Genomic DNA, 11,957 nt, shown 5'->3' on the forward strand with positions numbered 1-11,957 from the left:
CAAATGCGGCTCCCGGCTTGCCTGGATCTGGCCCCCATGGCTCAGCCGCCCCTCCCCATTGGGGAGTCTGTGCTGTTGCTCCAGCCCCTTTGCTGTCCCACTGTGGGGCTGAAGCACACAAAATCTACTAGCCTCCCCTCCTTCCCCCTGCTCTAGTGTGGGAGGTAATTGTGGGGAGTGTCTTTCTCCTTCTCAGTTGGGGGCCATGTGAATGAGGGGTTTTTGGTTTTGCTTCTCATGTATGGTGTGCTGCCCCTGACTGATTTTTCTGTGGGTCAGCAGCCCCCAACCCAAAAAAGGTTCCCCACTCCTACCTTAAAGGGAACTGCTTGGTAGTGAAGCACCAGTAGGGCCATACTCAAAGAAATGGTTACTCACCCTGTGCAGTAACTGTGGTTCTTCAAGATGTGTCCCCCTACAGGTGCTCCACTACTCACTCTCCTTCCCCTCTGCATCGGAGTTCTCTGCTATGGAGCTCTGTTGTAGAGAAGGAATTTAGGACAATTTGCTTGTGCAGTGCTGTGTAACAATGGCATGGAGCACAAGGCTGACTGGTATGCCTATGTAGGCTGAGCAGATTCTCTACTATGAAACGTCTCTGGTCAAAGGTGCAGGAGGCATAGCGCATCTAGAGGGGAGCATCCATAGGGAGTACATCTCAAAGAGCCACAGTTACTGCACAGGATGAGTAACTATTTCTTCTCTATATTTTCCTTCTGTCTGTAAGAAAACAGGTTGATGGCATTATAAATTTAAGCCATAGTCCTCTTAAAGATGGTATTAATTTCTCGTAGATTCCAAATTTACAATGGGGATACCAAAAACACTGATCACTGCTTCCCTACAAATTTATCTGGTCTATTTTGCCCCTCCATTTTCTTCTGTTTGATGCTGTTTGTGAGTCTTCCATAAAAACTCACCACAGTGACATAGTTTCCTATCTGATTTCTCTTGGTGGTTAGACTGAACTTGGCTGGCTTTATTTTTGTTGTATCTAAAATAGCTGAACAAATGCAGATGATCATATTAATATTGGAGATGGAACTGTATATCTGTTCTATATCTGTTGAGAGATCCTTAAGAATTACATCTCTGGCTACTCTGTTTAGCCATCAAATGCTTTTGTTCATGCAAATATAACCTTTTTTTTTAGCAGCCTCAATTCAAACAGCATTTGTCTATTTTTATATTTGTGGCTAGCATATAATACAACTCCCAGTCAGTTCAAAGCATTCTTGAGATGACTGTACTAATATGAAGAGAAGCTACCTGTATGAATTTTGAACAGAAATCTAGACTGCACATTTTATTTTATTTTTTTGTTACTTCGTAATTGCAAGTACAATATAAACAATTTCTGAAAATATTTTACTGTTCAGTATGAAAAGCATTTAGAAAAAGAAACTGACTGTAAGACTTACAAGAAAACTGGAATTTAAAAAGTAGGAATTTAAATAGATAAGATGTTACTCTTTTTCTTACACTGTAGCTACAGAGAATGTTGAGTGACGTAGGTTGGAGGTTTTATCAGATGATCGGTCCATTAGAAACCTTAAACTCTGGAAATGTAGATATTGTGCTCATTTTTTCATTTTGGTGATGTAGAATGAACCATATGTTTCCTAGGGCTTTCTTTCCTCTTAGAAATGTTCAAATTGGAATCCGACATCTGTGGAACAATATAAAAAGACAAATTTCCTTCACAAACTGTTTTAATATGTCTTCTATTTATGGAGCAAAAAGTTGCTAAAGTGTCTGCTAGACTTTAGCAGTGCTGTAAGATGCATTCTTTTTATTTTGTTTTAACATTAAAAATGTGAAACGCATTATCCAGGTGCATGTTTATTTTGTTCTTTAAATAGGAGAAAGAAACATGCCATTCATAGCAGTGATACAACCTCTTCAGACGAAGAACGCTTTGAAAGGCGAAAGTCTAAGAGCATGGCCAGAGCAAGGAACAGGTATTAGAGCCTGAGAGATACAGTTTGTGTGGGTCTGGCACTAAAAAGCAGAATTATGGTGCAAAGTTCTAGTTAGTGTGAAACGACAGGTTGGACCTCCCTGGTCTGTTATTTTAACCCAGTGGTCTCCAGCCTTTTTAACCACAGGATCACTTTTTCAGTTTAAGTGCAATGTAAGCTCTACCTCTTTACTCTTGTCCCACTTCCTGCCCTCCCCTTCTTTGAGGCCCTGCTCTTGCTCCACCCCTTCTCTAAGCCCTCACCCTGCTCATTCCATACCCCTTTCTCTCCCATCCTCACTCACTTTCACCATGCTAGTGTAGGGGGTTGGGGTGCAGTTTCTGGTCTTGGGCCACGGAGACTGGAGTGTGGGAAGGGCTCTGGGCTTAGCACAGAGTGGGAGATTGGGGTCTAGGAGGGGTTTCAGGGTGCAAGCTCTGGGAAGGAGTTTGGTTGCAGAGGGACTCACATCTGGGGCAGGAGGTTGGGTGCAGGAGGAGGTTCAGGGCTGGGACAGGAGTTTAGGGAGCAGGATCTATCTGGGCAGATGAGATGGCTTCCAGGTGGAACAGTGGAGTTAAGGCAAGCTTACTCCCGTCCTGTCCCTGCACCACTCCTGAAAGCTGCTGGCATGTATAGCAATAGCTTCGTGGGGCTATGTTCTGCCCCTAATCTACAGGCATTGAGCCCACAGCTTCTACTGGACATGGTTCTCTGGTATTGATCAATGGGAGCTGCAGGAGTGGTGTCTGCAGGCAAGGACAGCATGTGGAGACCCCCTGCTCTGCATTTCTCAGGGGCTGCAGTTACATGCCAGCAACTTTCAGGAGCAGCAATTACCACAGGGATAATGACTCCAGCCATAACAGGTTAAGCATTTTAGAACTCACTACTCTAAGAATTAAATTTAAGCATAAGAGAGAAATGAAATTTAAGAAATGCACAGGCCAGTCAAAAACCAAATGTAACACACTTTGCAAGCAGTAACAGAAGTAATAACAGCCCCCCATGTATGTGTCAGGAGATGAGTGAAGGACAGTGTGTGTTTGTGAGAATGACAGACACACACAGCTTTCTCCATCCCCTTCTCTCTGTGTGGAGATAGGGTACAGGAATGGAGTAAGAAAGGACACCCTGATATCAGCGCCTCCCCCCTCTTTCCCTCCCACATCCTGCACAGCAAGCAGGAGGCTCCTGGGGGAGCAGCTCCAAGGCAGCGGGCATGAGCAGCATGACAAGGGGCAACTGAAATGCCAACACTTGATAGCTTCCCAGACAAACCAGTCTGGATCACTTGTCAGAGGCTCCAAGATCTACCACTGTGAGCACTGTCTTAACCCAGTTAATTTTTAACCACTGTTATTGAAAATTCCTTTGTAGTTTTAAGAATCATAGTCTTAAATATGTTGGGTCAAGTTGAAAAGGACAGGAACAAACTTGTGTAGCTGTATGTTGTTTTTGCTTGAGGGATAGCTGAACTCGTATCTTATTCTTCTAATTCTGACATTTATAACCATCTTTGCTTGTTTTATTGCTGATGGTATTCAACCTAAATTGCTTGCTTTTATCAAACAGATGCCTGCCTATGAATTTCAGAGCAGAAGACTTAGCCAGTGGAATCCTGCGAGAGAGAGTAAAAGTTGGTGCAAGTTTGGCAGATGTAGATCCAATGATTCTTGACAAATCGGTAGGTTTTGTTAAGATTTCTCTCTTATAATTATGCATTTGAGATAGGATTACTGATTCATCTTCCTTAACTGGCAGCACTGCGAATCAGAGTTGTAATGAATGCAAAATAAAATCACAATGTGTTGCTGTTCACTAGTTTCTTTGTTCACCTACTGTTACCCATCACCACTTTTGGGCCAGAAAACACTTCCTTTTGGGGCATGTGTTATTCTCTGGTGAAGTATATCATAAAGAAGCAAACAGGCCATTTGTACAGCATATTTTTCTACTGGGTTATTACTAAACATTATTGCATTTCTAAATGTCAGTGGATTCCTATTTGAAATTTGATTGATAAAACTTTATTGCTCTAGTTACATACATTTTTGCATACATGCTATGTTAAAAATGAGAATTTCCATTTTGGAAAGTTGTTGCTTTAAATGTTTTGTTTTTTCTTAGGTGCGTTTTGATAGCATAGGTGGTTTGAGCCATCATATCCATGCATTAAAGGAAATGGTAGTGTTTCCTCTTCTCTATCCAGAAATCTTTGAAAAATTCAAAATTCAGCCCCCAAGGTAAGTGGATTTATTTGTTGTTGCTGTTTCTCCCCCCCTCATTCCATCCCCAAATGTACTTAATAGGATAACAGGTAGAAGACAGGTTCTTTCTTGGAAGAGTACAATGTGTAAATAGATGGATAGACAAGCGAGGATTACTGTACACAAGAAATAGAGAGGCATTATGACATAGATTACAAAAATAAATGATGTCTCTTACTTGTAGGAGGCAGGTACATCTCTTTGTGGTTTAATTAGAGGAATTTTTGGGACATTGCTGCAGAAGTGATTTTTTTTCAATGAAGTGAAGGTTGGAGCTTTGAGTTCTTCAAATGCTTGCTCATGTCCATTCAACATAGGTGTGTGTGCCTGCTACATGCACTGATGTCAGATATTTTTCCCTAAGTAGTTATCTGTAGGGGCCAGGGTACCCAACATCCCCTTGAGTGGCAAGCACATACCATGCTATATAGAATACTCCTAGGCCCTTCCCTCCTCAGTTCCTTCTTACTGTCAGTGATGATACTTGGAACAGTGTGCTTCAGCCTTAGCTGCAGCAGTGTTACATTTGTATCGTTGTTAGTTCTAATTGAACTTGCTAAGTATCTATGAACTGTTGGTCTTTGAGTCTCCAAAAGGACTTTGCCTGAGTTCAAAGCCTGTGCAGCATGCCACAGGCCCATTCCAGTCAGTGATCTATCTGCATGCTGGCTAACTTTGTTGCTTGGGGAAGGACATGTCTTGGACAAGTGTTGAATTGGTAGTTCCTTCTGTCCCAGAACCATTAAAGAACAGAGCATTTGTCTGAGTGCTTTTGATAGTCTGCACGTGCTGCACAAGACCAGCAGTCGAACTTGGCACCGAGTATCCATTCGTCACCCACAGCTCCAGCAAAGTCTACTGGGACGCCAGGCAGAGACAAGTCCCCTTGTAAAGATAAGGGGAAGAAGAATGACCAGTTCGCAGATAGGCTGGAGAAGGCCCAGAAAGCTCCGAGCTTTGTGTCTAGGTCACCTTCCCCGGTGCTGGAGGTCTGTCTCCTCTCCACGTTGGAGGCCTTCCAGGCCATGCAGGACCAAAGTGCCATGCTGGTACCAGTGCTCTGACACTGACGGGGCCTAGGTTTAGGGGAAAGCTGCATTTTGGTCCCCACTCACCTGGCATGGTCCAATCCCACTCTTCTCCAGCATCTGAGAGGAGAGTGCTCCCAAGTCCCAATAGGACTGTCTGTGAGAGACTGGGACATGATGCATGATCTCTTGCATTGACAGTGACGGTGCGCAGACCTCTGGAGGCATGCGCCTCCCAGAACCAATGACACATTGACTCTCCCTACTTGCTGCGTTGGCAACAGGACGCCTCCTCACAGGACAGTCACTTTTCGCCACATTGTAGATACTCATCAGTACTGAGTCACTCTGGCTGCAGATGCCCATCCTGGTCCCTGTCCCGGCACTGTGGCTCCTCTCTCTGGCACTGTTCCCTGGACTTGGAGTGCATCTGTGGATCACTGTAGCTCCCGTAGGCACATTGGGTTCTCTTGTCACCAAGGTCTTCGTCGGTAGCAGAGTTCTGGTACCAAAGTGGACGCCGCTCCTGCTCTTCGTCTTGGTTATTGTGAAGCGTCTTTCCCTGCAATGTGGGCTTGGACTTGGCTTCTATTCCTCTGGCACAGCAGTCGGTACAACACTTGGCACTGTTGATTTCAGCCCTGCTGGTGCAGTTCCAGGGCATGCCATGGCCCTCATCTCAGTGGCAAGCAGAATGGTGCCGATGAACTCCTTGCAGGTTCCTGGTCTAGCCTTAGCTTACCCACTTGATCACTGGAACATCTCAAGCTCCTTCTGTACCTCCAATGTTTTATAAGCCTCAATAAGTTGCAGGGGCATCATTCCCCCCTCAGCAGGCAGTTGGGGTGACTGACTAACCCCTACCTTGTGAGGAAGGCCAGCTGGCCCTGGCTGCCACCTATTCATCCTTGAATGAGACAATGGTGACTTCTCAGGCAGTGTCCCAGGAGGACCTTCTGAGGCGGGTGGCTAATGATTTGGGCCTCCAGGCTTCACACACTTTTTGGGGTCCTTGAGCAAGTGGGACCTGGCTTTGCCCCTGCATGAGGCGGTCACCAAAATTGCTAAGGCTTTCTGGCAGACCCCCTCCTCCATCCCACCCATAGCCAAGAGGGCTGATTGGAAATACTTTGTCCTGGTGGGGGACCAGGATTATTAGTATACGCACTCGCCACCCAACTCCCTTGTGGTGGAGTTGGTCAGCCACAGGGAGACCAAGGCCAGCTGGCGCTTAGCCCAAGATTAAAGACTCAAAATGTCTGGACTTTTGGCAGAAAGATTTATTCTTAGGACAGCTTTCAGTTGTGAATGGTGAACTACCAGGCCTTGTACGCCACTTGGCAGGCACTGACCACGTTCAAGGCTTCCCTGCCTGAAAATTCTGGTAAGGAGTTTAAGGCCCTGGTGGAAGAAAGGTCTTTGGTGGCTCTGGCAGTGTTAGAGGCAGCATCGGATGCTGCAGATTCGGCTACTTGCTTTATGGCTTCCACCATCTCCGTGAGGCATGCTGCCTGGCTCCTCATGTCAGGACTGTCTCCAGAGGCACAGAACTCCATTCAGGACCTTTCCTTTGACACCAGTGCCCTGTTCACTGAACAGATGGACACTTAAGTTGTACAGGCTAAAAGGACTCCCTACAACCATGAAAACCCTTGGACTTTACATCCCTGGGATTGAGAGGAAGAGGTTCAAGCCCCAGTTCTCCCAACTAAATGCTAGAGTCCCTGCCAGGAGAGAGCCAATTCACACCTGAAGCCCCCCAAATGGAGACTGGGCTGCCATCCTCCATCTGGCCAGCAATTGACCATCTACGCGAAATCTCAGGGCAAGTGTTCCTTTTGAGGGTGCACCCAAGGATCAACATACCAGATTCCTAAGATCCAGCCCGCCTGTTCTCCTTCAGGCTTTGTCCCTTTCTTCTCTTATGAAGGGACATTACATTGGACCATTGGGTCCTAGCATGATGGTACCCTCCAGCTCTCCTCCACACGGCCCTTCCATCCTCCACCCCCGTCCCCCTTCAGTTGACCTTTTCACGACAAGAGAAAATGTGAAATGCAGCCAGTTCTGCTCCCAGTTCGGCCTCGAGCGGGGCTCTCTTCTGGACATATTTCTGTACCGGTGGTTAGAGGGTCTTCTGGGTGCCTTCTCTGATTCCTGTCATCAACAAGATCCTGCAGAAGGTCTAGAGGGACATAGCAGCTGGGCTCCTCATGGCAGCGGCCTGGCCTAGCCAGCACTGGTTTGGTTCACTTATGAGCCTAGTGTGCTGTGTGCCACTGAGGTCGGACTTGCTGTCCCAGAACTAAAGGTTTCTACTCATCTGAATCTCCGCTTACTCCACCTGACTTTGTGTTTCATCTGTGGTTGAACCCCCAGGGGCAGGCGTATTCAGGTGACGTTCAGAGGGTCCTTGAGAGTCAAAAGCTCTCAACACGGTCCACCTATGTTGCCAAGTGGACTTGATTCTCAGTGTGTGCTCTGCAGTGACAGATCTTCCCATCTGAGGCTTTCCTTCAGGAAATCTTAGACTACCTGCTTCACTTGCAGCAGCAAGGTCTTGCTTTAGCAACCATTAGAGTCCACCTGGCTATTTCCACGTTATATCCACCCCACAAGGATGTTCTGTATTTTTTCATGTCACCTCCTGGTTCCTGAGGGGTCTGGAATGGCTCTACCCCCAGACCAGAGACCCTCTCCCACACTAGGACCTGAACCTGGTCATGGTGTGGCTCACAGGACTGCCATTCGAGCCCCTGGCCCATGTGTCCTTTGTCGCTGCTGGCTTTCAAGGTAATCTTCCTGATTGACATCACATAGAGTAAGGTGGTCTCTGTCCTCCACGTGGACCAGGATATTTTTCTGCCAGTTTTCTATCCCAAGCCTCGTGCAGCCAATGAGGAGAGGTGCCGTCACGCATTGGCCATTCGGAGGGCACTGGCCTTCTACCTGGAGAGGACATGGCCCTTTTGCAAATTCACACAGCTCTTTGTGGCCTATGTGGAGTGAGGGAGGGATTCTCAGATTTCCTCCCAGAGACCACTTCCTGCATCCATACATGCTACAAGTTGGCAGGGGCCCAACATCTGGAGCTGATCTGGGCCCAATCTATCAGAACTCAGGCTTCATTGCACGCTTACCTTGCGTATGTCCTGATCTAGGATCTTTGCCAAGCGGTGTTGTGGTCCTCAGTGTTTACCTTAATCTTATTATGTCGTCATGTAGCAGGTAAGGGATCATGCTGCCTATGGCAGGGCTGTATTGCAATCTGTATTTTCATAACTGCTACCCACCTCCGCAGATAATTCTTGCAGTCACCTATGTTGAATGGACGTGAGCAAGCACTCGAAGAAGAAAAGGCTACTAATTATGACTGAGAACATGGTTCCAAAATGAATACAACGGTTATCTGTAACTGGCGTTCTTCAAGATACACTGCTCATGTCCATTCAACCTCCCATCCTGCTCCCCTCTGTCGAAGTTCCAGCAAGAAGGAACTGAGGAGGGAGCATCTGGGGAGTGTCTTATATAGTGTGGCATGTGCGCGCCACTCCAGGATGTGCTGGGGACCCTGGCAGGCACACACACTTATGTTGAATGGACATGAGCAGAACATCTTGAAGAACACCAGTTACAGAACAGGTAACTGTTGTATTCATTTTGGAACCATGTTTTCAGTCATAATTGTAACAGAATGACATGGAGACACTTCTGGAAAAAGGAGGCAAAAGGGTGATTGAACATGTGTCACTGACAGCGTGGTTGAGGGGATACTAGAGGAGACCAGATCAGAGAATTAGGCAAAGCTGTGTCATATCCTTGCTTCAAAGCTGGGTTAGAAGTGGAACAGAGTGTGATAAGATTGACGGCAAGATAACAGTACAGGCAGTCCCCGGGTTACGTACAAGATAGGGACTGTAGGTTTGTTCTTAAGTTGAATCTGTATGTAAGTTGGAACTGGCGTCCAGATTCAGCCGCTGCTGAAACTGACCGCTAGTTCTGACTTACATACAGATTCAACTTAAGAACCCCAAGCTTCCCCAAGTCAGCTGCTGCTGAAACTGATGAGCGCTGATTCCAGGAAGCCTGAGGCAGAGCAACTCTGCCTCGGGCTTCCTGTAGTCAGTGCTGGTCAGTTTCAGCAGCGGCTGACTTGGGGACGCCTGGGGCAGAGCAGCTGGGGTGCTGCTGGGTTGCTCCAGTAGCACCACTCCTCGGCACTACTGGACCAACCCAGCAGCACCCCAGCTGCTCTGCCCCAGGCGTCCTGATTCAGCCGCTGCTGAAACTGACCAGCAGCGGCTGAATCAGGACCTGGGGCAGAGCAGCTGGGGTGCTGCTGGGTTGGTCCAGTAGTGCCCAGAGCGGGTGCTGCAGGACCAATCGGCAGCGCCCCAGCTGCTCTGCTCCAGGGTCCAAAACAAAAGCCTGGTCTGCTGGGGGGGGGCACACTATCCGCGCCCCCCCCCCCCCAGCAGACCAGGGACACGGGGAGCAGAGCAGCAGCAACAGCGGGGTGCCGCGCCTCTGAGGCTTTGCTCTGGCAAAGTCTCAGAGGCGCGGGACCCCCCCCCCCCCCCCACGGCTGCGGCTTGAGTCCCGGTGCCTGTGGTCTGCTGGGGACCGTCCCCAGCAGACCACAGGCACCGGGACTCAAGCGGCAGCCGCGGGGGGGTGTCCCGCGCCTCTGAGACTTTGCAGACTGTCCCCAGCAGACCACAGGCACCGGGTCTCAAGCAGCAGCAGCGGCGGTTCCCGCGCTACTGAGGCTTTGCTCTGGCAAAGCCTCAGAAGCGCAGGAACCCGCCCGGTGCCCCTGGTCTGCTGGAGACGGTCTCCAGCAGACCATGGGCACCGGAGCAGCTTACGAACGGGGCTTTCTCGCCCCGGAGGTCGCAGGTAGCAATCCGCTACCTTGACCTCCGGGGCGAGAAAGCCCCGTTCGTAAGTGCGGATCCGACATAAGTCGGATCCGCGTAAGTCGGGGACTGCCTGTATTGAAACAATAGTCAAGAGAATATTTTGGCAGCAGATTTTGAATGAACTCAAGGCAGTCAAGTATCTCTCAGTTTATTTGTTACTAATTTTATGCTGATTTAATCAAGTCCTGAAACAGTTTCCCCTACCCAGTGGAATCCTTCAATAGCAGGATGTCTAAGGGGAGAACATGAACATTCTTTGAATGATTGCAGGTTTCAGAGAGGTATCTATATTAGTCTGTAAGATACAAACGCATTTGCTCCAAACCCTCAGACAGAGACAAATGCCTACAGGATCTCTATCAAGCCTTCTTAAAACTAAAGTACCCAGTTGGGGAAGTGAAGAAACGGATTGACAGAGCCAGGTGGGTAACAAGAAGTCACCTACTACAGGACAGACACAACAAAAGAAATCAACAAAATGCCTGTGGCCTCCAGCTAAAACCGTTCCAATACATCATCAGAGATCTACAACCTATACTAGATGACAATCCTTTGGTCTCACAGATCTTGGGAGGCAGGCCAGTCCTCGCTTGTAGACAGCATTCCAACCTGAAACAAATACCACCAACTACACACCTCACCATAGAAACACTAATCCAGGAACCAGTCCCTGCAATAAACCCCGGTGCCAGTTGTGTCCACACATCTATCCTAATGACACCTTCATAGGATGTAACCACATTAGCCATACCATCAAAGGCTCGTTCACCTGAACCTCTACTAATGTGATATATGCCATCATGTGCCAGCAGTGCCCATCTGCCATGTGCATTGGACAGACTGGACTGTCTCTACACAAAAGAATAAATGGACATCTAGAACAGTAACTAACAAGAACCAATAGGAGAGTACTTTAACCTCCCTGGACACATAGTTACATGTTTAAAAGTTGCCATTCTTAAGCCAACCCCCCCCCCCCCCAAAAAAAAAATCCACCCTTCCAAATGAGAGTACAATTTAAAACTGCTGAGTTGGAATTTGACGCTATCAGAATAGGTCTGAATAGAAATTGGGAATAGTTGTATCATTACAATAAATAATTTTCCCCTTTAGGTAGTCTTACCTTATAATCTCTGTTGGAAATGGGCCACATTCATCCTGATTAAATTAGCCCTGATGTAATACTTCATCTCTCTATGTATGTATAAATCCCTGCCATCTGTTTCTTTCTCTTCATGCATCTGACTAAGTGAGCTTTAACTCTCAGAAACTTCTGCCAGGATGGGCAGGAATGATTTCCCTAGCCTCTGTTTGTCAGAAGGTTGGAATGGGCAAAGGAATCATTTGATTACCTCTTCTGTTTATTCTCTCCGGGGTACCTGGTGTTGGCCACTATTGGAAGACAGGATACTATGCTAGATGGACCTTTGTTATGAGCCAGCATGGCTGCTGTTATGCAAATTTGTTAGTCTTTAAGGTTTCACCAGACTCATTATTTTTGAATGGTTAGTTGTTTCCTGCCTGAGAATCTTAAGAAACAGACACTCTTCTGACTTCAACAAGTCACAAAGAAAAAAAAAAGTTAGCAGGTAATTTAAACATGTTTTTCTGCGAATAGGACTTAGTTGACAATATTGTTTAGTGTACAAAGTAGGCATCCACTGTCTCTCTAGACAACTTTGAGGAGCAGTGGGTGCTGTCCGAGGTTCTTTGCTCAGAGTCCCCATCTGATTTCTTTGTTTTGAACCTCTGACCTACACTCCTGACTCTGATCAG

At 47.3% G+C, this 11,957-nt stretch overlaps 1 protein-coding gene across 2 annotated transcripts in view; it reads left to right on the forward strand.

The window, feature by feature from the left end:
- Positions 1 to 11,957, forward strand: part of ATAD2B (ATPase family AAA domain containing 2B) — a 157,387-nt gene that overhangs the window by 44,260 nt on the left and 101,170 nt on the right. For both annotated transcript variants that reach the window (XM_075923418.2, XM_075923419.2), the window contains exons 9-11: positions 1,863 to 1,961; positions 3,537 to 3,648; positions 4,092 to 4,207. In XM_075923418.2, coding sequence (XP_075779533.2) covers positions 1,863 to 1,961; positions 3,537 to 3,648; positions 4,092 to 4,207 — 327 coding nt within the window. The remainder of the gene's footprint in view (positions 1 to 1,862; positions 1,962 to 3,536; positions 3,649 to 4,091; positions 4,208 to 11,957) is intronic.

This window comes from Pelodiscus sinensis, chromosome 3, assembly GCF_052426305.1.
Source record: "Pelodiscus sinensis isolate ZL-2025 chromosome 3, ASM5242630v1, whole genome shotgun sequence".
NCBI lineage: Eukaryota > Metazoa > Chordata > Testudines > Trionychidae > Pelodiscus > Pelodiscus sinensis.